Source organism: Mercenaria mercenaria, unplaced genomic scaffold, assembly GCF_021730395.1.
Source record: "Mercenaria mercenaria strain notata unplaced genomic scaffold, MADL_Memer_1 contig_1936, whole genome shotgun sequence".
Lineage (NCBI taxonomy): Eukaryota > Metazoa > Mollusca > Bivalvia > Venerida > Veneridae > Mercenaria > Mercenaria mercenaria.
Window position 1 is genome coordinate 15,731 of NW_026459956.1, and position 26,809 is coordinate 42,539.

At 33.9% G+C, this 26,809-nt stretch overlaps 1 protein-coding gene and 1 long non-coding RNA gene across 2 annotated transcripts; one reads left to right on the top strand and one right to left on the bottom strand.

The window, feature by feature from the left end:
• Positions 1–4,999: 4,999 nt before the first annotated feature.
• LOC128552008 (uncharacterized) lies at positions 5,000–25,796 on the top strand (the record flags this gene model as incomplete). Its single annotated transcript, XM_053532994.1, has 3 exons — positions 5,000–5,584; positions 24,999–25,064; positions 25,413–25,796. Coding segments are annotated over exons 1-3 (850 nt in total), but the record flags the coding sequence as incomplete, so codon positions are not given.
• On the bottom strand, positions 14,453–21,140 carry LOC123562725 (uncharacterized). Its single transcript, XR_008368946.1, has 3 exons — positions 21,068–21,140; positions 18,041–18,149; positions 14,453–15,102 (listed from the first exon to the last, which is right to left on the bottom strand). It is a non-coding gene; the product is annotated as an uncharacterized LOC123562725 (long non-coding RNA).
• Positions 25,797–26,809: the final 1,013 nt, after the last annotated feature.

The following is a 26,809-nucleotide window of genomic DNA, read 5'->3' on the forward strand; positions in this document are numbered from 1 at the left end:
AAGTGAATATTCTACAAAATAACACCCAAATATTGTTTATGAAATAGTTAATCTCTTCCTGGGAAATAAAACACCCCCTTAGGCTCCTGAAAATATGAGAACACAGGATATACTCCCTTCAAGTATCTCCCAAGCAGGGCCTCAATACGGAAGGGAGTTAATCGAGTAGAAACTGCACATCGTGTTGTCGTTTCAAAATTAAAATGTCAAAAGAGGAAGGAGAACATAATTTCTTTGACATGTTAACTTGCAGTATTAGATCTATATTTAAACATGGATTAATTGCAGATGAGGTAGAAATATTGTGTTCTGTTGAGTATTATGTACGCTATCGATGGAATAGCTGAGGTCGCGAAAACGTGTAACACAAGAATTAAAACGAGGATTTTATACTGGCACTTTACGTATTGTTGACTTGTTGTCTTGTATTTTGTACTAAAACAACAATCAACTAAATGTGCTGTCGCCAGTAAAAGCTACTTGAAAGCAATATATATTCAGTTGTAACTTGGAAATGGGACCACAGGTTTGAAAACAGAAGCTCAACAGTTCTGTAAGTAAGATTTTACATTTCCTTTGCTTGTGCCACCGTACTGCATGCCACATAACTGAGAGTCATTTCAAGTTTAGTTACAATAACATTTACTACAGTACAATAAATGAATGTGTTATGATCGAAATGCGAGAATTAATAACAAAAACAGAAAAATACAAGAAACAAGGTTATGCATACCTTTGTGATCAACAACACCCATGACATTTAGAGATGGAAACATTTCCTATTCATATACGCCCTTTGTCTATCTCCTCCTGGTTTAATAATTCGGACATGTGTTCCATCCGACAACATTCGGGAAGCCGGCAACCTGATAAAAGGCTTTTTTGTTATCTGTAACATTGCCTGGCCAGTGAATGTAGTTGTAACTAAAAAGAACATAAGGCATTAGTCACCTCTTTAACAGTTCTTGATACTGTTGTCTTATCACGACCTACTGTATCACCAACAGCTTGCATGAATGAACCGGAGGCAAAACATCTCAGAGTAATAAAAACCTTTTCTTTAACAGAAAGTGCACGTGATCTTCCAGTGTCATTTTTCACAACATCTTTTATTTCATTGCATATGAAGTTAATGCCATTTTCAGAAAAACGATACCTTTCTCGGAACTCTTGATTTGTTAAATTCAGGTACGTATTACTTTCACGGTAAACTCTAGGTTTTCGTGTGTTGCACAAAAGAGCACCAATGACAGCAGCCATATTGGATTCTGTTGTTAAGACTTAACGAAATTTTTAAATCAACTACATAGGTGAATTAAAATTTTCGTTAATTTCTGTGTTAAACTACATTGTTTAACGTAAAATTTTTAATAACAATGGGCGAACAACTGATAATTTTAACGAAAATATATAACAAAAAGTTAAACGATGTTTTGTTAATTTAACAAAAAAAAAAATTGTCGTTAAAATTTTTGACATGCAAAAACTGCATACAAAAGCATCTCTCTGGCAGGGTTTGTAGACCCGAGTAAGCTACCCAAGTTGTGACAGGTTATTTTTGCCAGTTTCGGACACTAATACGTACCATAATACTACAGAAGTACCATTGTCAGTTGCCAAACATTTTTTTAAACGTAAATAATGACTATAGTCTTAAATCAAAGCAAACCTGTTATACCTTCTACTCATTAATACGGAAGAATATTTTTATTAACGGCAGTTTTACGCAATTGTCCACTTTTCCGTTTTTCATGATAGACGTAAAATCGTAGTCAACAGTGGAACTGGAATCGGGACCCGAGTCATTTCTTTCTGAACCAGACGCTTGAACGTTAGTATCGGTATTCGACGCTAACATATGACTATCAAAATCTGATCCTGATATAGTGTCATGAGAGTCATCCGCATTTCCAATGCTGCCGACAGTTTCTTTGATATTTATACTTCTGAGAGTAGCAGCTACTACAGCTCGTAACTGATTCCCACTTAGATTGTTAACACTACCATGCTCATCTTCATTAGCACTACCTTCATCACTGTTGGTATTATCTTCTGGTGATGGTAAAAATACATCTTCACTTTGAAAGTCGTCATCTTTCAATATACTCAGTACTTCGTGCACATTCTATCTGAAATTATATAATTGCAACTAATTATTACATGCTTTATATCTACTAAACAATGAAAATACGTTTATTATAACAAGGCACACAGTTCTTTAGTCTGTAACTGCAGTTAAATGTTAGATATATACTCCTATCATGAATGGAACAGACTTTATACAGATAGTGTATGAAAATAAACCATTGCCCGCTCGTGCCTAGAATCCCAAATTTGAGATGTATCTTGTACAATGTATTGTATATGGAAGTCAATGAAATAATGGAAATGTCCATGGATAATACTATTGAATAATGACCAAGCCTTGCACAAATGACATTTTATTTTAGATCTGTAAAATATATAGTAAATAATATAGATTGAAACTAACCTTGTAATTGCCATTTTCCGAAACAAACTTTTTACGCCTTTTTTAATGAGGTTTCTGTATAAAATGTCAAGGAAGTTCATATTTCAGACAATTAGCTGGTTTGTTAGTGTTAACAAGTTTGATAAGGACTTGTCTGTGGCTTTTTGTTAAGAAATGCATGTCCTGTAGTGTTGATAATGGCAGTTCTTGGCTGACTTTTGCAATTTCATCATTTTAAATCTATAGATTACTTGAACTACCTGATTTTTTCATCATGTTTTTTAGTTTTTGTTCAGTGCTGCTTTTCAACAGTGAATATTTTATCAATAAGCACACAGACATCTAAATACAATGCATGTGTTTCAGAAATTCAAAGACAAAATGCTTCATATCCCAAATAAATGACTACATAGATGTACTTCACAATTACACAAAACTAAAATAGAAAAAGTGGAAACTCCACAGGTCGCTTAACACAACAAAAAATGAAAATGTTGCAGGCTCGGTATTATTGAGCCTGTTCATGGACGGTAGTGGAAATACATGCTACCGTCAACGCCCTCTAGCCCCGGGTTGAGCAGAACTCAACATTTATACATGCTAAAAGTACAAAAAGCAACTTTATGGAAAAACTCTCATTGCTTGAGAAGTATGGAACTATATTACTAGTATGTTATAAGAGTATATTATAACTTGATAACCAAATATTCCTATACATTTTTTTCTAAGAAAATAACAATACAATAAAACAACATTACTGGAATGGTAACGTAACGTAGTAAAGTCTGTTGCACAGCGATTCTTCCTTCGAATAATTATTTACACTATAATTTCATATAATGCAGCTCAAACAATCACCAGTTTAATAGTCACAGTTTATTTCATTATGTTGTTCAGTTTTAGTTCTATCTTGTTTCCAGAGATACCTGTTCTAGCATATTTTCATTTTTGCAAATTAGCTAAAATACCCAATGTAGAAAAAATGTTTGCCTTCAGAGTAACAAAATACTATTCAAGAAAACACTTAGAGACATGACATTAAGACCAGGTCAAAACTGTCACATATATATTTTCTGAATACAAAAAGTTTTTGATGTTATAAAACAAGGTTATTGAAATGGTAACGTAACATGTGTAAAGTATGTTATATACTGATTCCCCTTCAAATAGGTGTCTAATCTATAATTTCAAACAATATAGCTAACATAATTGTTATTTTATTGATAAGCAAGCTGCAAGACAAATTTCCACAAGACAAATTTCCACACCCTCCGTCCGTTTTTGTAGGATTTAGGAGAAAAGCATCAAAGAGTCTCACATTTATTAGTCATCGCCTTATCGAATAAGAAATCTTAGCGATTACCTGCGGATGAGTCAGTCACCAAACATGTTTAACGATTATCGCATTGAATCCTCTTTTGAAAAGAAATTTGATTAAGTTTTTGACACATTTACAAATAGTTGATTAAAATGAGCATTATGTGTAATTTTTCGAATTTTATAATCTACATACCTTAGAAAGTTTTAATTCACAAAAAAACAATAAGTAACGATTCTATACTGTCTATTTGTTTTCAAAATGAAGAATGTCCCAGTCACTGGACAATTGCAATGGTGGGTAAAATGTTGCAGACAACGGTACCCATTTGAATTTTGTGTTTATAACTTGTCTTTAAATAGTGTTGCGTGATTTTTTTGTGTCAGATCAAAGAAAATAGGTTAAAAAGTAATAGGATAGTCTGTGGCATGTGAATTGATAAAATTATAGTATGACTGTTCTGGTTAGGTTTCAATACGGACGTTTCTGCTCAAAGATTCATGATAAACATCCCTGAATGTGAAATGTTTTAGCTAGAATATGACATGCTCTGTCGGTTGTTAATTAAAATGTATGTACGTTTTATGAATAGATTAATGTGTTTCTTCGTTTAATTTGAGATACGTGCAGGCTGTCATTTAAAGACATTTTTTTCCTTTTCCTACAGGTAACGAAAGTACAGAACGCATTACAAGGTAGGCGAATTAAGTGTTCATTTTGACAATCCTCAAGAAATGAAATTGCTACTGTTATGAAGGCATTGTGTTCAGTCCTTTGACAAGAATTTCTATTTTAGGTTGTATCAAATCAGTGTTATGGAGGAGTAATGAAAGGTGCTAATATAACTCACGCATGACAATGAACGTAATTTGGCATCTTTTATGTAGCTGCAATATAATATAGCTCGGTCAGAAAATGTAATTCAATTCATTGATAATTATCATGATTGTCATATCAATATACATAATAAAAATTGTGAAACATATTCAAAAGTCAAAGAAGACAGGACAGGAAGTTCAAAATTGATAGCTGTATCAAATGAAATATCCACTTGGTATAACCAATTCACTGTAACACTGTTTGACATATTGTTTGCAACTGATATAAAACGATTTGAAAACATGGCAGTAAATATAAAGCGTAACACATTCATTACAAAAATTCACTGCACAAAAGACATTTAATGTGCGTGCTTATTTCGATTCAGAGTTCACTCACTTATTGAAGACGAAACAAGGGCCATTCTTCCGGTACATAAAACTCTTGCTGAAAGGTGGGAAATGTTGCCTGTCCGCGTATTTAGACAAACTCGTTCGAAAGCAAAACAGTATCCTGTGTAGAGTACTATCCGACAATCGTGCATTGTTGCTGAAAAAAGCTTGGTGACAACCAAACAATGGTAAATCAGATTTATCCTCGCGAAAACCCAATGCTAATCAACACAGAAACGAAGAATTGGGACCTCTACCTGCTTGCCATAGTTATCACAACTGTGTTTGGTAGCTCGATCAAAGAAAATAAACTGAGCAAAGTAAACGCTATCAGAGATTCACGGAGAAACTACGCATATACTGCATTGTATGCAATTAGTAATGATCAACGATTTAATCATCATCGTGAAGATTTAGTCACCAGTTTAACCGTACTGTCTGAGAGTATTGGTGGTGAAGTAGAAACAGAATGTAGGAGGTTGATAGAAGAGTACCGGACAACAGATCCAACGGACGTTGATAAATACGTCAACCAGCTAAAAGTTCCAGGCTTGGGCTTTAAGAGTATAAATGATGTACACAGAGGTACCTTTTTGTCATGTATTTTTCTGTGTTAAGGTCTTAATATATAAAACTGCAGTAAAAATTGTAATTTCACTATTGTGTACTAAAATGTACTAAAAGTTTATTTTATAGTTGAGCATTTGTGTTCACACATGCGCATTATTGTTAAAATTAGTCCACGGTCATTTGTAATCCCGCTCGAAAGAAGTTGAGAAATATAGCCACATATACCAAATTATTCCTTGGTCTAAGACAAAAACAATATATATGTATCTCTTCTGGGGACCACGACTGGATCCGGAAATGACGTCATCAATATAACGACCGGTTACGAAAATAATACTGCTGAATAATTTCTGAAAAAAAAAAATCATTAAAACTGCTTATGTTATCGAACATCATGTCATAAAACAAGCCAAATGAGACATCTAAAATATTTATATTTACACTTGCTCAGGAAGAAATATATTCAATTTATTGTAACTGTTTAATGTGTACCCCACCCACTGAATTTACAATACACGTCGCTTCTACCTCTTGATATTAACTATTTTCGACTGTTCTTATGGTGTTTAATTTGAAATAAGTTTATTTCCGAAAGTTACAAGAAATATAACATACAATAAGTGAATATATGTTACCAATATCTGCTTTCAATAAGTACCTAGAAGGAAAGGAGTTTGAAATGTATTACAAATCAATGTGGGCAAAATAGTTGTCTATGCTCTTATTATAAGATCATGTGCAAATTACATGCATTGTTTGCAAGTTCATTTTGATTAGATTTAAGCATGATCGAAACGGTTATGCCAGTAGAAGTTTAACAATTTTTTTTAATTAATGCAAGTGTTGGATTCATGATAGTGTTCTTAATTATTCAGAGTTACTGATTAATTATATTCGTTAAGATTTGACATCAACACTGAAAGTGTTCTACATAATTCGTCTTCAGCCCCGCGATAACAAAGCCATCTACAAACAGAATTATCTATTACACCTGCATTTAAAACTTTCTGAGTTTAATATGGGCTTTCCGCAATTACGTTCAGCTAATTGCAGAAGGAAGGGCATCAGGGGCAAGGGGTAGTCATTTCATTATATTGTTTTCATCATTCCTTCTCTGCAACTGAAAGTATTTCTCAACAGATCCAATATGTGATATACTCTGCAACGACTCTTTAAACCGTACTACTGAAGCAATACATGTATAGTTTAGAACATGATAAATACATGAACAAAGTAAAGCATAAAGAACGCAGTGCGGCAACGTCTTGATACGGCCACTTGCAAAACAACTCTGGTGTGCTTAAAACAGTAGTTTGGTAACGATGCTCACTACTGAATGTCTTATTCACGCAAGGGAAACTAAAGGCACGTGATGTGAAACACAAAAAATGATTGGGTAAATTACTCTATGAAAAACCTCTGGTCCTTTAGTTTTATAGAGTTCATTTAATATAATCACAATAGAATTCCGCTTAAGCTAGTTATGAAGGGCGTGAGGGTACTTCACCTTTCTAAACCTCTCATGAACACGCTTAGTCAAACCGAGTCTTCTATAATTATGATTAGATGAGTTCTATACTTTCAAGGGATCTTTTTAAAGCTTTTAACAAACCATTTGCGCATGTTCTCCATGTCATTGCAGAAAACAGAACGACAGCAGAATACGTTCCCACACCCCAGCTATATAGAATAAAAGCTTGAGTAAATCAATGTACTTAAATCAATTTTAGATATGGAGATACATGTATGCCAATCCCAAGCGATGCAGTATTGTAGTCTTTGATTAATTTTGTTAGTTACATTTAATAACTGCACCTCCCTGGCATAACATGTCAGTTATTCGAGCAACAACTGATTGTTCGTATTTGAAAACGTTATCAAGAATGCGTAATTTATTGTTGATATAACAACCTCACCTGACTGTTTATAACGTGACAATATACAGTGGCGCCCGCGTGTTGGTTCCCCGTGCACACGATTAAACCCTTGCGTGGCACCATTCATAAACGTTTCACGTTACACGCTTAGTTAATCGTGCAACCAATCAAATTAGTTTTAAACCGTGTAAGCGTGCGAAAGCGGGAGACGAATTTTTTTGCATTATACGCATGCGCAGCGTGTAGATTGGAGATGGTAAAGCGCACGCGCAGCTTGCGTCGTCTGCATGATGCCTGTGTATGATCACAAGTGGATGTTTTTAACTTTTGTTGCTTCCATTTCAAAGTTTAAATGGAATCAAAACATATTTACTAATTGGTCCTCCTTAATTACAGATTAAAACTTTGTCTTTAAGAACAAATATAAAAGTGTTTTTTTTTAATGTCATATCGTTTCGTTCTAAACAAGTGTTAAAATACATTTTTAATTCCATTTCAGTGAACTTCTCTATTATTTTAAACACAGACTGAACATACATGCGCACAACAAAAATGAAATCAAAGAACATACTGTATATGAACAGATAATAAAAAGAAGTACAAGATGAAATTATCCATATATTTTCAAATGCCTCGGTGATGATCTTATTACATTTTTAATGGATTTTGCTGCGTTTTTAATCCGCTGTTACAAGGATGAGTGTATACCTAGTTATCAAATTATTCTTGTATGAACTATTTTAAATAACTTTTGATGACTGAATAATTATAAATATTAAATTACGCTGAACTAAACTCTGTCACAGAATACAGGCTAGATTATTCACATTAGGGGAAAAATACAGTTTTTATACGGGAGCTAGATACATTTTTTTCTTCCTAGTATGTACTATAAACTCTCATCTGTCTAAAAATCAATCAAAAAAGAACGGGAGAAATGCGTAACTTTATATTATAATATGTAATTTATTATTCAACTATAATATTCAACGAAAATCAGAAAATTTATCATAAGGCATGTCTCTAAAAAATATCGTAATAAAAAGAAGAAACATAAGTTCTTTTCGCAAATTGTACATACACTATCATAGTTACTAAAACTTATACACATTTAAACATGCGCAGAATGCTACTCCCGCTAAAAAATTAATGAAAACCGGATGACACAATATCCCATCCTGCCAGTCAGAGGATCAAAGTGCAATACCGCCATTGGCGAAACGTTATGTGTTGTTTGTGATCTACCTAATCACAATGAGAGTCTCACAATTAGTACATTTTAGTCTCGAATAGCTTCGGGCAATATCTCTATATTGCAAATATTGGGGTAAATAGAAGAACAGCTGTTTAAACTATCTTCATGCAGTTAAAACCGAACCCTTCTAATAGAATAAACGCACTAAGTCTATGTGTCAATTAAAAAAGAAAAAAGAAAAAAAAAACACTCTTTTTTGTAATTAAACACCATAGTGTTCATGCGGGTGCACTTTGTCATATATTTGGGGAAAGGAATTCAAATTATGTGAAAGAATGGAAAATTTTGCGATAAGTAATGTCAAAACGGACCAAATATATTTTGACTATGTGTTCGTATTATGGGGACCCTTTTTCATTCTCGTGTAGGATAAATTTTTATAAAATATCACCTTATTTAAGTCGTCGGTCCACAGTTTATGCTATTTAACTGGTCTAAAGTACAACGGTATATTTCCTGTTACTAAACTCGTAACTTGAAGGAAATTTATTTCTGACCTGATGCAATTATAAACTTGAGGGATCGCTTGCCGGTAAAAAAGTGGGAAAATATTGCCCGAGGTCCGAAAAAGTCATTCATTAAACTTTAACAAAATGTGTTTTTAGTGTGTTTTAACATAATTATCAATTTTTTCAAGTTTTACTGTCAAATCGGAAATTACGTTCAAACATTAGAAAAACGCGGGTTGGGGGATGATTTTCTCGTCAGACGAAAAGCTTTACTGGCTAATAAAAATATAAACGTATTAGTAAGACTATTACCTACCTGACTTATACATTTCCTAAAATTTTCAAACAGTTGTAGACCTATTTCTGCAATACAGAGTAATGTATATTTCATTGATACAAAAAAAAATGGGAGGGGAACCGTAATAATTCGGCCACAGCAAATTTTACCATTTGCTTTTCCATCTAAATTGCTATTCATAGTTCTGTGTATTTGGTCGTGTTTGTCGGCAGAACGAGAAATTTCTCCAGTAACGAAGGTTCGATTATATAGTTTTCATTTTCTTTGAGATTTCATTAGAATTTACAGACTTCAAAGATGATATTGTGACAAAAGAGAAGGCTCAATCAATGATATGTACGTCGGATTGCACCACTTGAGATATATCTATCCAAAGAGCTATAAAAAATGTATTTTTATAGTTCTTTGATCCATCTCTTTCCGAGGGGGCGTACCCTAGAAATAGCATACAGATTGTAACGCACGCGCATATTTGTTGACTTCAACGACACGAACCACTCGGCCAAAGAGCCCACCACCCCGCCCCTGCACACACATCATGATCAACCAATGTGTAGTTGCACTATGCTAAATTATCACTTATATGACATCTGGTGATTTTAACTTGAATACTATTTTCATGTTTATTAAAAAAATCAAGGCATAAACTGCATTTACCTGGTCAAGTGGATAATACGTGATGTAAAATGTAGCGATTCAGCTTAAATACAATCAGTATTATAAACACCCAGACTGACAGCCGGACGGGCAACACAAAAACAATATTCTTCCGCTTTTGGCAAAAAGGAAACAGTTTCAGATATGACCTAAATTGAATAAAGATTCTCGTGCAATTTACTTGTCTCATCACGATTTCAACTTACCATTTTCGAAAATGACGCATTGGCCCGGGGAAGAATTAAGTAAAAAATGGAGATAATTTTAAATGCATTCAACGTAGAAACTGTTCTTGTGTACTGCTCTGCATCTCATGTAAGTTAAACTGTCCGAGATGTTCTTAGTACTTTTGGACAAGAAAATATTAGCTACATAAATGGAAATATAATCAGAGCACTCTTCAACACAGACATCAGGTTCTTGTAAGATGCACTTCGTCTAAAACGATATCTATGTGCATCTTTAGTTTCAATGAAATGTCGGCTGTACATTACGACTTTTTGCAACATCGATCTGTCGGAAAACCGATAAATTTGCCTATATAAGCTATATTTTATTCTGTATTCTTAAATTAATGCGTAATTTTGATACATTTTTTAATTATTCGTTACAATTGCGTTATCTATTATTCTTTTTAGTCCAAAGTTGCACACATTTAGCATAATATAATTTAATTGTAACATATGTTTTAAAACTACCGTTTGATATTACTGTGTGTTACAATACATTTGTCGCATACCAGAGGTATATCGTGGTTTCCCGGATGAACGTCTCGGGATTTTGACGGACCTCTGATGGATGAGAATGATTACAATATTGCCTAGGGGTAAACAATATCCGGTCAGTGTTGTTTCAAATCGGGTCATAAAAATACGTCACCCCAATTACCTTAAGTGATACTGTTAGGTATTTGTATGTTTTTGTGTTGATATGTATATATTTCACTTTCTTCTCTGTCTTTTCTATAGTCTTTCCCCTTTCCTTCGGAGTTATTTTTATGATTTTTACCCTTATCTTATTAATCGTATGACAGTAGGAAATTTAGAATTCACAGCAATATATTATACTTGTCCATCTATGAATTTAGATTATACCATAAATCGTTAATAGATTTGTTCCGTAAATATTTACTAAGTAAAGCTCCTGGCCCAAATTTCATGAAAAAAACTTAAGTAATTACTATTCTAAAATTGAGCTATTGTTTAAGTTATTGTTATTTAATGCTGATTTTTTTTAATGTATTTATAGTTAAAATATACTATGGTAGTATTATTTGTCAGCAGTACTTATTCAAGTCACGCAAATATGATATTTCTATTTAAGCACGATATTAGAAAATTAATCCTTACCATGCTAAATTTCTATTTTGAACGTGTCTATCTTTCAATTTGGACAGTACCATAAATTATGAAATGAGGTGCAAAACCAAAAAGTTACTGGCTGAATGGCAAACAGTGCAATCATGATCAGTCTGCACGGATCTACACTGATCGTAAATTTATGTTAGATTTTTTTAAAGAATGTTACGCTTTTAAAATTCTTTAGATGGCCTATTAATATTCTTGAATATTTATTTTATTTACAGACTGTTTCTTGTGTGTAAACATTTCTTTTTTTTTTTTGTACATAGAAATATGTTTAACATGATGTTTCATGTATTGAAAAGAACGTAAATTTATGTGTTTGATGTATAAAATGTAACAATTTCTAAATATTTTAGATAACATTGATTTTCGTATTCTTAAATATCACATTTATTTGACAACTGATAAAGTATAATATAAATTTTCGACACTTTAATATTATCAAAACTCCATTCAAGTTTCGCAAACCGCCCACTAGAAAATGCATCAGAAAATGATCAAAGCTGTTAATTATCGACCCCCTTCCCCGTGTTACTACAACAACAACAATTAATACGGAAATCGACGAATGCATCTGGTAGCGCTGATATTGGGATTATTGATGTCATGATAGATAGAGCTGTCCCGCTTTATTGGTTTAGAGATGTTTCTAAAAGTTGGAAATGCATCAGTAGCAAAATGTGAGTAAAGGTCGAACGGACAGACAAAGCGATATAAATATCTAAAATCTCAACATGAAACATCAACTTTATTGATACTATAAAATATTATTTATATCGAAAGAAAATACAGTAAGAAGCAAAATAAAACAGGAACAGCTACCTTTACATGTTTTAAACACGTCATGTGATAAAAACCAATGTATCATCTATCCTAAAAACACAAAATATTTTAAAGTAATTATCCTTTTAAAACAAAAAATCATTTTCGTAATAAGCAACCTCTACGTGGTGCGTTTTCCAATTACAAAATAAACCAGAGAGCCATGATGGCCCTGTATCGCTCACCGGAGTACCATTGCTCAAATGATATGATCAAGTTTTGACATAGAGGGTCCTAGGCTCAAATGCTGCATTTTTTTTACTAACACGATATTCCTTACATACTTATATATCGTTTACAAATAATAAGGGGGTTAATTTGTCATAAATTCAGTCAAAAGTTATCTACCCTATGTTCGAGTCCATCTGATGGCACAAATGACATTTCAAATCAGTGTCTTCATTGGTTACTGAGATACAACCATTTAATTTGAAACAAAGGGAGGTTTTTGTTTGTTTGTTGGGTTTAACGCCGTTTTTCAACAGTATTTCATCATGTAACGGCGGCAGTTAACCTAACCAGTATGCCTGGATTCTGTACCAGTACAAACCTGTTCTCCGCAAGTAACTGCCAACTTCCCCGCATGAATCAGAGGTGGAGGACTAATGATTTCAGACACAATATCGTTTATCAAATAGTCACGGAGAATATACGCCCCGCCCGAGGATCGAACTCGCGACCCCGAGATCCGTAGACCAACGCTCTTACCTACTGAGCTAAGCGGCGGGCTACAAGGGAGGTAATTTGACATAAAATCAGTCCACACCATCTACCCTGGTTGCCTCAGTCAAACTAAAAACAATAATGACATTCAAATGAGTTCTATCAACATCCATTTTTATTAAAATCAGGGGAAGTAATGATGCATTGGTATATGCATGTAGAAGATACAGAGTACAAGCCTATACAACAATATATTAGTAAAGTATTTATATCGATAAATGTTCTATCAAAAGTTACCTAATACGATTATTTCTTACCATGAAAGACATAAATAACGTTTCAAACAAATCTCATTTGAAGATGCTAAGGTGTCCTCGTTTAGATAAAAAATAAAGGCAGGTAATTTGTCATAAATTCAGCCAATATGTATCTTCAGTGATTGTCCAAGTCTGTCTGTTGACATAAATGCAATTTCAAATCATTATCTTCGTTGGTTACGGAGATATATACATTTTAATTTCAAATAAAGGGAGGTAATTTGAAATCAGTCCATAGTTACCTACCCTGATTGTCTCAATCCAACTAATGACAATAATGATTTTATTTTTTTATTTTGTTGGGTTTAACATCGCGCCGACACAATTTTAGGTCATATGGCGACTTTCCAGCTTTTAATGGTGAGGAAGACCCCAGGTGCCCCTCCGTGCACTATTTCATCAGGAGCGGGCACCTGGGTAGAACCACCGACCTTCCGTAAGCCAGTAAGACCAATAATGAAATTTCAAATAAGTCCTATAAGTACTTACTGATATAAATCCATTTTGATGACGATCAGGGGAGGTAATCAGATATAAAATAACTCATGGAATCCAAGATTTATTGTTGTTGAAGCTTTTTTTGGGAAGTTCGTATCAAGTCAAACCATAAAAGAAATCTCTATAGGTTGCAAAGGCCAACATAGCCAATTTTGGACCTTTGGGGGGCCATAACTCTATAGAATCCATGATGGAATCTGCCCAGTTCAAGAATGGAACCAAGATCTTGTGGTGTTACAAGTTGTGCGCAAGTTTAGTTAGAGTAAAATCATAAATGAAGCTGCTACTGTGCAGACAAGGTCAAAATAGCTTTAATGAGTCAATACCTCAACAAACTGTCTACGTGGTTACCTTAGCGCGAAGTGATATGTATTGTATTCGTCTGTTCTTGTCTCGCTTCCAATATAAATTGTCGTCTGCAGCAGTGGCTTCGCACATTAATTGTAAAACAAGCTTAGCTTTATAAAAACGCTAGTATGTTGCTGTTGCTGACTTAACGTCGTAAATAATTATTTTAACATTTTTAAACATCGCTCTACAATTAGACACAATCACAGCACTGTTAACGGAATCGTGTGCCATGATAGCTCAGTCGTATGGCGTCTGCCTATGGATCGAGAGCTCCGGAATTTGAGCACCACCGGGAAAGGGGAGACAGAGAAAATGAGTTTACAGTTAGGCAGAGTAACTGGTCCAGCCAAAAGCCTTTATTCCTGAAAGATACTATCTTCAGATGATGGTAAAAAACTGCAGCTGGCCGACGTAGTGACTTTCTTCTCGGGGATGTATTCACACAGCTTCTGGTTCGACGCAAGATTTTTTTTTCCTTAGCGGGAACATCATAATCGAGTTTCTTCTCTCCACAAGCGAGATTTCCGGACTTTATCGCAGATTTTCATATAAAACTATCGTAATACCGTCTCGCCAAAGCGGGCCGAAAACAGTCAAATAGTCTATCACAACATAATATCAAAAAGAGTTTCCTGTTGGTGGTTTTGCAGCTGCCTCCGATAAAATATGCATGCAAATATCATTTCCCGTCATGCAGTAAATTGCCTTTCTCACACTGCCAAATGTTAACTTCTTCTTGTTACCTTGAACAGCATCATTTGATTGTTACCTTGAACAGCATCATTTGAATGCATACGTAAATATTGTATCATCGTTCCTACGAAGAGACACAACTGTTTTACTTGCCATTCGAAAGCACCTTCGCATTTTGGTTTAATCCGCCAGTTTTATGAAGTTATATCCTGAATATTTAAGTCTCAAATACCGATATGTGTCAACATTTGATGTCCATTCGCATGACTTTTTGTTACGTTTACATGACCTGTAAAAAGAACAATAAAGTCGTAAATATTGTATTTGTATGACCTGCCCCTGGTAATGAGTAATAGAAAAAATAAATAAAGTAGAATACAAACTTACACCAGAAAATAGAATCAGTTATAGGACGAATTATTTAAATATCTTTACAAAACAACATGGTCATACGACTCTGAATCGCTCACCTAAGTAATATGAGCCACATGTTTAGGCAAACTGATGCTAAAGAGTTAGAAAGTTGGTCAGTAAATCACGTTCATGGTCACTGAAAGTCAGTTTTAAGATCAGTGTGCAAAAGTTTTGCCCGAGGTCTGCACTGAAAGATCACAGCTTAGATTATTGACTGGATTGTTTTGTTTTGTTTTAATCATTTTTATTTGTTTACGCTGCGCTGCGTAGTTATGACTGTTTCCAGTCAAACTAATCAAACGTAGGCCCAGTGAGATTTGAATTTTGAGACCCGTTGCCAGATACAGGTCGGTGTCTGGATTATTTCCAAAATATTAGATTTATACGATATAATAAAAAGGATGCATTAATTCAAGGCAAGGGTGTTAGTTTTGGGAACATGTCTGGGTCTTGGCTGGAGTATTTATTGTTATTGTAATGTTTTTTAAATGTTATATCCCCCTAAATTGTGTCTAAATTGCCAAAATAATAAATAGATTATGAGATATATATTTAATTTATTAAATTTTTCATCCAGGTAAGAGCCGCGAGTACCTTTTCTTACACTCCTGAAACGCCTGAGATGAACTGCCACTGACCACACTCTACTACTTTATTTTATTATCAGTAAACTTTTTAAAACTTTAAAACTTTAAAACCACATCTAAAACATAGCATTTATAACGTCCGATTGTTGACAGTACACGGGTTATTTATAGATTACACGCCACGCCTACTGCATAAATGTGTCATATCGATAAATATGCTTATTCTATATACTCGTAAACTTTGAATGTACTTTACTGATACCGTTTTACTCTATGTGCTGTCATTTTGTCATTTTTTGATGTTTTTCAGATCTGTTTTTTTTGCACTTTATAGTCCAAAGTCTAAGTTTAATTATTATATCAATATTAATTACTTTACGTATTGTATAGAAAATATATTTACGATCGCGCTGTATGAAATTATGCGGTTGTTTTATCAAAATTCGACCGTTCTATGTGATTTTGCTTATTTTAATTATATTCTCTTACTAAAAATGCTCTGGGCCATATAGCTATATATGTTCTTTAGCGATTCTGAAAATTTGGAGATAATCTGCATTAATAAATGTTTTACAACGCGAATCCTGTGTACCCGTCGCCTAAATTACGCGTAAGAATTTTTTAGAAGTTAAAATTTACCTGTTTACTGTACCTGTTGTTTGTTTACCGACTATTGACTAGAAAATCATTCAGTAAGTTTTATAACAAGACTTCAGAAAACAAGAGGCCCAAGTGGGCCTTAGTCGCTCAACTGAAGCAAAATTTGACCTAATTAGATCTTGCTTGTGACAAAGTATTACATTTAAAACAGAATTTTAAACAAGAGCTGTCCGTAAGACAGCACGCTCCACTATTCGGCGACCTAACAGTAAAATTAATATATATCTCAACTTTAAAAGGAAGATACACTAAGGGGTATAATTCTGTCAAGAACACAAATAAGATTTATTTGGATTGTTACCAGACATGCAGATGACGATGGTAAAGATATATTTTGAGTTTCAAGTCATTATCTTATAAAGTACCAATGTTATGCCCAGAAAACAAAATTTGTCAAAAAATTAAGGTATGAAAGGGGCATAATTTTGTCAAAAATACAAATCAGAGTTATGGGGATTGTTATCACACATGCAGATGATGATGATAAAGATACATCTTAAGTTTCAAATCTTTATCTTATGTTGTAGTAAAGTTATATCCACAGAGCGAAGACTGCAAAAAATCTTTAAGAATGAAAGGGGCATATTTCTGTAAAAATACAATCAGAGCTATGAGGAATGTAACTACACATGCAGGTGATAATAATAAAGAAATATTTTTAATTTTAAGCAGCTAAAGATATGTCTATATAAAACGAAGCTTTTGAAAAATAATAAAAATGAAAATAATTCCATGTCTAACAACTTTTTGACCTTGACCTTGGGTATATGGGACCAGCCCATGCACAGTCTTTGTTTGGTATGCTGGAGCAATGTTAATATGAAATTACAGTAAGATATAAGTTACAGTAACAAATACATGACAGAAAATACCAAAAGTTGCCGAAAACCTTTAACCTTAAAAATAATCTAAGTATAAACACCTTGGTGACCTTGACTTTGGTAAAGGCGCAGCTGTTTGTATGCTGTGTGCTATGCTATATGTTATGTGAAGATACAGTAAGATATAAGGTAACAGTAACAAAATATGACAGGAAAACAAAGGCTGTCAAAACATTTTAACCTTAAAAATAACCTAAGTATAAACACCTTGGTGACCTTGACCTTAAGTATTTAAAGGGTCCATTACCTGCACATATTTTGCTTTTATGCTGGACAATGATTATATGAAGTTACAGTAAGATGTAAGCCATAGTTACAAAGATATGACACAAAAACAATGGTTGCAGAAAAACTTTAATCTTAAAGATAATCCAAGTATAACACCTTGGTGACTTTGTCCTTATGTATACCGGCCCAGCCCCTGCACATATTTTGCTTGTGTGCTGGACAATGTTTATGTGAAGTTACAGTAAGATATATGCAATAGTAACAAAGATATGACAGAAAAACAAAGATTGTCGAAAAACTTTAGCCTTAAAAATAACCTAAATATAACACTGTCCTTATGTATAATGGTCCCTGCCCCTGCACATACTTTACTTTGCTTGAATGCTGGACAATGTTTATGTGAAGTTACAGTAAAATATAAGCATGATAAGCAATAGTAACAAAGATATGATTATACCCTTTTCTAGTATGATGTCAGATGTGAGACACAGCACAAGATCCATTTGAATACATCTTTATTTTGCTGCCAGACCTTACAGTGCTCAGATGTGGAATTGCACACACACCTGTAACAAAAAAAAAATGCATCAAATATAAATTTAACCTACAAAGCTGATAATAAACTTTTTAGTCAATACCAAAATGTTAATATTCAGTCAAAACAAATCTAATGTACTCATGACAATAAATGTTAGTTACAGAACTTACACTGAGTTATAGATTTTATTTATCAGCCTGTAATCAAGTAAGGCTTTAAAACAGTTTTTTCATTTTCTCTGAGAGACTTTTTCTCTTAATTCAACTAGACTTTTTCTTCGATAAAATTACATATTTAAATATACTTTAAACATCAGCAAGAGCTAATGTTATAGATGAAATATTTACAAAAACAACCCGTAATGACAATCCTATGACAACTAGTCATAACTAATACTACAGAGCAATTACTTTAAACACTGGTTATGAACACATATACAAGGTAGTAATAAGTGCAGTCAGACCGGATTCGAACCCAGGGCCTCGGAATACCTTTCAGATATTCTACCAACTGAGCTACCCTGCCGCCTACACACTTTCTCCCCGTTTAAATATGCAAGTCCTATACCGTGACATATTTCCCCACCATTTTGAAATTTTTTCCTTAAATTTTTTTTCAGCAGGTACTTAAGTATATATAAGCAATTACAGGCATAGGAGACTAGCCAGTGTAATACCATCACCGTCCAAAGCTGGGCGCCAAATGTCAAAGGGTGAGAAAAATGTGCAGCCGACAGACTCAAACCTGGGGGCCTCATAATACTGTTCTGATGCTCTACTGACTGAGCTACACGCCGTCTACATTCTTTCTTGCTGTTTTAATATTCAAGTCCTATACCATAACATACAATACCGGAATTCGGTCTAGAGTAGAGATCCGGGCTACTCCAATTTGATGTGATCCTAGGAAATATTTAGATATTTTTTCATAACCTTAGGACAGCCAGCACATATTTATGCAATCCGCCAGGCATATATATATATGTTTTTGACAACACAAAAAGTGAGTCACTCAACCTTAAGCTTTTTGCGGAAGAAAAGAAAATGAAAGTAGAAATCGATAAGCTTGAAAACGAAAGCCATATTTGATTCGTAGATAGTCAGGGGGCACGCGCAGGGGTCACCCATCTGGATGCTCATGGTAACAAATTGAAACTAAAATTACCTGGGCTTTAGTACGGCATGTCAGCTTTTCATCTACAAAATGATAGTTGAGCTCAGATACCCACAAATCCCAAATGGGTCCGTCACGGACCAAGGGTACACTGATAATTTTTAGAACTTCATCAAATCATTCAAAAGGTTGTTTTTGATGTTGTCTGAGAGTGTCTGTATACATGTATGCCTTGGATTTAAGATATAACCATATTTGAGAACTGCAGACCTAGACATTTCAGAAATATTTTCAAAATTAATTTTGTGTAATAAATGTTGATTCTATGGAAGCGTGAAAGGGTCATCAGACGCTAATATGTTTTATTACGTTAAGGCTGCGGAAAGGATATGGCCAATACCGGTAGCCCCATGACGTGTTTGTAAAATAAACTGCGTTTAAGCATATCTGTATTAAACCACATACACATGTTTAACAGTTTCAAATGCTATAAATACGTCAAAATATAACTATTCAACTAATAATGTCGAAATTTTTCTCCTTTCTTTTCCGAGGTGAAGGTCACGATTGACTGGTTTACAATATGGTCATTCAATTTCATTAGCATACAGCTTGTTAAAATAAATGATGGAAAAGTACCGGTCAACATCAAAATGCTTCCGGTGAATTGAAAGAAAGGCAGAGAAACGAATTGTCGACTTATTTTTGGGGTATATTATAACCCTAAAGTACGTCACTTGTATAGTTCTTTGAAAACATGTCCCCAAAGGCAAAATTCGCAGTGTTCGAAATTGAAACTTCACAAATTTAAGTGCTGTGTAATCAAAAATAAACCCCAGATGTGTGTTTAAAGGTGCTGATTTGACTGTGATTTTTTTTTCCCAACACAGAGCGCTAGATAATTTTTTTGGCCAATGAGTATTTACTCACAATTTTTATTGTGAATGAGTAAAATGGTAATATCTGAAATTGACTACAAGTAATTTTACTCTTAAAAATTTATAAATGTGAAAAAAAAACAGAAATCAGTTTTATAACATATTTATTGGTGTAACACCCATGCATTTGTTTGCAGTTTAGTTTCAATTCATCATTTAATTAATTTGCTTCTTTTTTTCCCTTGGCTTGCTTTGGCTTCACACCACTACCGAATTGTTCACTTATACATTCTTAGAAAGAGACATTTTGTTTATTCCCACACTGGAAGTTGATATTTTAAATCAACGCCACTTTAAAATACACTACCGTACCATCAGTATTAATTCTCAACTATTTGTATACACAGACATTGATTGTAAAAATAGTTTAACCTAGGTTTATAGAGTACCATTCAATGCGTGTTTATGTTCAATGTGGGAGAATTATAATTATAATACTGACTGTGCTCATGTTACATAAAGCATCCAGACGATTCAGATTTTTTTTTCGCCAATAAAAGGTCATTGCGTGCATTTCTGTTATTTCATATAGATCTACGTTTTTATATGCTAAAAATTATCAGACATGCATATATGCATTATTTCCACAGATGCTAGACACATAACCAAATATTTTACATATATAGGCCTATAAGTAAAATATTTGGTTATGTGTCTAGCACCTGTGCATTACTTCAAAGCGTAATTTACACTTTTTTTTATATATGATCTGCCTACTGTGTGTGCTCTACTGGGTGAAGTTCTGTAAAACAGCTTCCCTTGACCAGTGTTGACACTTTAGCTGTTTAGAGTAATATAGATCTACGCCCCTGCACTGGTATCACTATTTGAAGGCTTAGCATCATGAAAAATGGAATACATACACTTAAAAAGTAAAATGAGGTACAGCACCTACCGCAGAACTAGTAAAACCAACATGAATATTTCACATTTTCAACAGCTGATGACAACACCTACGTTGACAGCAAATGGTGTAAAATTATTAAAGGGAAGTCACCACTGTTAGTCAATTTGATTGTAATTACATTTGCGCGCTTGCATTAAAAATCTTTCAAATGCGCGAAATTATGTGAGATACACTGAAGCTATATTTTATATCTGTGTTTATCATACTGTACATAGTGCTCAATAAAATCAAGCGTAACTTTAGTTACATTTCAACACTTACTGATGGAATGCGAATCCAAATTCTTGGCGATATAGAATTTCAGGGTCACCGCTTTGATAAGCAGTGGAACTGCCGTCTTTTTATGACGTAGACAATATCTACTATATCCTGTCTACACTACTTTCCGGGTATACTGTTTACAAAAAAAAAAAATCTTTACGGAAATGATCAAAAAGATAAATTTCAAATCAAAAAAAAAATTTGAAAGAAAAATCATATATCTTTCAAACTAGAACAGTAAGCCGATGAACACTTAAATCCATTGCACGCTGAGCATGCGTATTTAAACTGCTCGGTTTTGCACGCTGGGCATGCGCATTTAACCTTCTCGGTTTGGCACGCTGGGCATGCGCAGGGGAACATTTATTTGCGCGGCAGCGCACGCTGCACGCTGAGCATGCGCAATAACTATTTCTCGTTTATGCACGCGTTTCTAACCGTGCAACACGTTTCACGTTTCGCCTTCAACACGCGAGTTGCTCGCGTTATCACGCAAACTCGGGGAACAAACTCGCAGGCGCCACTGTAATATATGCGACAAGCTAAGCAGAAATAGTTCTCACGGATTACTTATTTATTACATCTCAAAAATGCATTCCCTAACAGGACATCAACGTTGTTCAATAAGGAGAGGGTTTGACAAACTGCTTCACAGGTTCACATGAAAAATTAGCAATATAAAAAAGAGTAAAGGCTTAACTGAAATTAAATGTACAAAAATGTGTTTAATTAATACAGTTCCTTTGTCATTCATTAGGTAAATGGGTATAAAGAATAAAGAAATCATATGAAACATCTAACAGCACACCTTGTAATTGTTAGTTTTTAACTTTTCTATCAACATTTTTTTCAGAGTTAACATATACTTTATCGCAAAATCGTTTCAGGCGGGATAAAATATCAGTTAGATATGAAGATATATGATAATATAAATAAGTATTTGTTCATGTAAAAGAGGTTATATTATCTATGAAACGAGCTTAATGTGATTGTATATGCAATTAATGAATGCAACATAATCCTGCTGATAATATATGCGGACTTTGAAAATACAGACTTCATGGCTGTGATTAGTGACACAATCCTAGTCATTAGAAGACTCAAGGTGTAGATTTAAGTACTATAAATTTCCTTATGTAAAACGTAAACACACTGTAAGCGTTAAACGACAATGACATCATATACCACTTAGTATTCTGGATTAAAAGGTACATAGAGAAATCTTCTGATGATTCATTTCGTAGATGTCTTTAACTCAGGTTTACTGGGAAGTATGTATCGATCGATTTTAATAGGAGAATCTGCACTATAAAATAATTTACGTTTTAAAGTATTATTAAAAATAACATTCCTAAGATTGCACCATGTAACAGATATTTTTTCTGTTGATTTCGCGTTCTGACCACATGGTCGGGGCGTTAAAGTATTAGGTCACTAACAATAATGTTTACAAAATGGCCTTTGCTTGGTATATTCTGAAAGGTAACCGTGTTTTGCACTATTTTGCAAATTTTAAACAACTTTTACCGTGTCGTTTTTTATAAATTTTGAATAACTTACGGTATCTCCTCAAGCTAAAGTAGAGACAAATTTCAAAGTGATAGCCACTATTCAAAACGTTTGCAGAAAACTCATTTTACCATTAATTTCAATAGAAGAAACATCAAACTATTGGTAACCAATTATAAAACACAAAAAAGAAATGTTAATATCATTTTTTCTATGGTGTCTCAAGTAAACAGATTTAATGAGACAGAATTCATGCTTCAACATTGAAAAAATAAGGTCAAATGATGTGTTTCTGTTTTGAATTTTGCTTACCCCATTTAAAAATAACCTTAGGGAAGACGTAAAACCTACCTAAATTTCTTCCACAATATATAATCTAAGAGTGAAAGCAAAATAGAGAACTTTCACCGTGCGTAACTCAATATTTTTAAAGATGTGTAACTCTACCCCTTCTGTTTAAGTAGTAAATTCTCTTTGAACACCAAAAAATCGCTTATAAGATTTCATTTCCATTTTTGTACAAAACATCAAGAATAAGTCTTGAAAGAAGTAAAAACTTACTAGTAAAAAAGGAAAATAAAGAGAAAAAATTTGGTCCCAGTAGGGCTTGAACCTACGACCCCTAAGACTTGCAGTAAAAGTAGGTTTATGGTAGGAATTAAATACTCTTCAAAAAGGAGGTTCTCTATTAGTGATCTAATACCTTAAGCTGATCTGACACACTCATACTGATAACAAGGGTAAATAGATAATATAAGTATGCCATTTGACTATGGAAGTGATAGATTATCAGACTATTTCTATTTTTAATTTCATCTTATTTTTCATAAAAGTGTTTATCTGCAAGAATAAAGATAACCTTCACTAAATATATTATATTTACAATAATAACATAGTTTTCAAAGACGTTGTCACCACTTAATCATTCAGCTCATACATTTTCTGCCTTTCTTTTTTTTCTCTTTAGCCGCCATATTTATGACGTCATAACTTTTTCCAGTCGCGCTTCTGGAAAGAGAAACATGGGAAATTACGATAACTCACTTCAATCTACAGTGTGGTATAGGTCTCTATATTTCCCAAAACTTTTCTCACGGTGGCCCATATTCCCACAAACCGACATGTACTAAATGTTTTCTTCAAGTCTTAACTAGAGCATACATTACCAAAAAAGAAAAGAAAAAGAAAGAAAGAAAGAAAGAAAGAAAGGAAAAGAACAATAACAACACACACACACTACCGCTATCATAACCTTACTAAATGATTTGCTAAATTTCATATTTGTAATTCAGGTTTGGTTTTAACATTTAATGGCAACCTAAAGACACATTTGCGAAAAGATGTATCATACTGTGTAGTCTGTAAAAAAAATAAAACGTTTCATTCGAAGAGATTATGCCTAAACAATTGTGTTTGATGTTAAGCCATTTACACTTTTCCTGCCTTAGTTGCATGCAGTTCTCAAAGCCTACTGAGACTTGGCTGCTGCTTTGATATAAGTATTCTGTCCTGTTTAATCGATACCTAAGTGATGTTTCTATTGTTGTTGTGCTTTCTGCAAAGTAATTGAATACATGCGTATATGGTTCGTTACGTTGTAATAAAACAAATAATGGAAAAATATGTTGTACCTAAATGGAAAATTCCTCTATTCAATAGCAAAATGAAAAAGAAAGCCTTGAAATGCTTTAACAGATTCAATTATATATGTAAAAATTTAAGGGCAATCTTAATTCATGTTTGCTAGCTGATGTATTATGTGTGCAGTAGCAGTCACCTGGCGGGGGATATTTTTAATTGTATACAGTCCTGTGAAATAAATACTCACGAAAGAGTTTTGCCACCGACAAAATCAAGGGGATGCCACATCATGTTCCTTGATTTTATTTTTTCCATTTTTCCTCCTTGTGCAGTAGATTTACGTTGTCGATATATTTGCGTTAACATATCTGCTCTGCATATGTACATTTATTAATTAAAATATATTTAGTTTTTCTGAGTCAAGGACGTTTCAAAGGACATGTATACAGTTTTCGGAAGGTAATGAAGAAAAAGTACGTTTTCGAATGTCTATGTTTTTTGAAATTTTTATACAGAAAATAAAAGAAAACTTGTTTTTTTTTATAGAGATAAATTTCTATTATTTCAGATTTTTACAAAGGATTAAAAGCTGAATTAGAAACGAGCGTGGATATAAACCTCAAAGACAACTGCGGTATTTATTTATAATACTTCGTTATTAAAATTGAAAGAAGACATTCAATTATAAAACCGTACTGTTAGCAATGATAAGCGTGATTTTATTATTAAGGTAAATTTAACAATTTAAAACGAACTTTGTGTACGTGTAATTTTGCTATAAACGTTGCGGATTTTTTTTATTTGGCTACTCAGTAAGGCTGTCACGCCATTGCCACTATCTAGTGTCCACATTATTAAAGGGATAACTTGAGAATAATTGTTAAACATATATTTCTAAGCTTAACGTTCAATACTTAATATGGAATTTAACTACAGAGGAAAAGAATTACTTGAAACCACTGATTTTTCTCCTTAAATTTAGAACTAGAGATAATGATTCAGCTAGTGTGTGAAGACAAAGATAAGCAAAAAAAAGCAGAAGATTCTATTGACAAGTTTTTGACAGCCATATTATCCGGTCAACCAGAAGCAAGTCCAGACTTTCCGGAAGTTCGGAAAACAATAGAAACAATCAACAGTATTCCATCAGTGAAACTGACATGTGTAGAAAAATCATGCCTTTTGTTAACAATAGAATACCAATCTAAGCAGGCCCTGCTGAGTCTTATAAACTATGTAGACAGCTTGGAGTTCCAACAACACTTAGACAACATTTCTATTGAAATGGCTTCACAGTTTGACGAGGTTTTCAATTTGCAAGGCCACTTCACTATTGAGAGCCTGTTGAGAGTTTTGCCAAACCAAGGTAAGGCCTTTTTTATAACTAGCAACACGTTCTACTGCCTTCAGCTCTTTTCAATAAAATTTCGTTTGGAAAAATGGCGGCGTTTCTTAACAGCCTGCTCAATTACGATATTCTTTTTTTGAAAATATTGCACTGTCATACTAAGTAATGTCTCTTTAGCTCACCTGACCCAAAGGCACATGGTGACCTTTTGTGACCTCTCAATGTCTGTCGTCCGTCGTCAGGCGTCGGTCGTAGCTCGTACGTCCGTCAACAAGTTCTAAATAAAATCTTCAGTACAACCACTTGACAGAATTACACCAAATGCCACAGGAATGATCCTTGGGTGGCCTACTTTCAAAATTGTTTCAAAAATTGAATTCCCTGCCATGGCAACCGAAAGGAAAAACTTTAAAAATCTTTTGTCTAATACCACAAGGCGTGGAACCTTGATTTTTGGCATGTGACATCATCTTTTAGTCTTGTATCAAGATTGTTGAAATTGTGCCCCTTTGGTGAAAAGAGACTCCGCCCCGGGGGTCACAAATTTAACATAGACTACAGGAAAAAGCTTTAAAAGTCTTCTTGTCTAAAATCACAAGACCTACGTTTTTAATATTTGGTATGTAGCATTGCCTTGTGGTCCTCTACCATAATTGTTCAAATTATTGGGGCAAAAAGAGGCCCTGCCCCGGGGGTCTCAAGTTTTACATAGACTTATATAGGAAAGCACTTTGAAAATCTTGCCTAGAACTGCAAGGCCAAGGCTTTCAAAATTTAAAATGCGGCATTGCCTTGTGGCCCTCTATCAAAATTGTTCTAATTATGCCCCTGGGGTGAAAAGAGGCCCTGACCTGGGGGTCCTATATTTAACGTGAGGGGTGTTGCACATTTCATTACCTCTCATGAACAGACTCAATCAAACCGAATCTCCTATTATTCTTCTTGGTTACATTCTTTGCTTCCAAAGGATTTTTTACAGATTTTCTTATATAGGGAGACAAAAACCTTCTTGTCTGAAAGTTCAAGGCCTA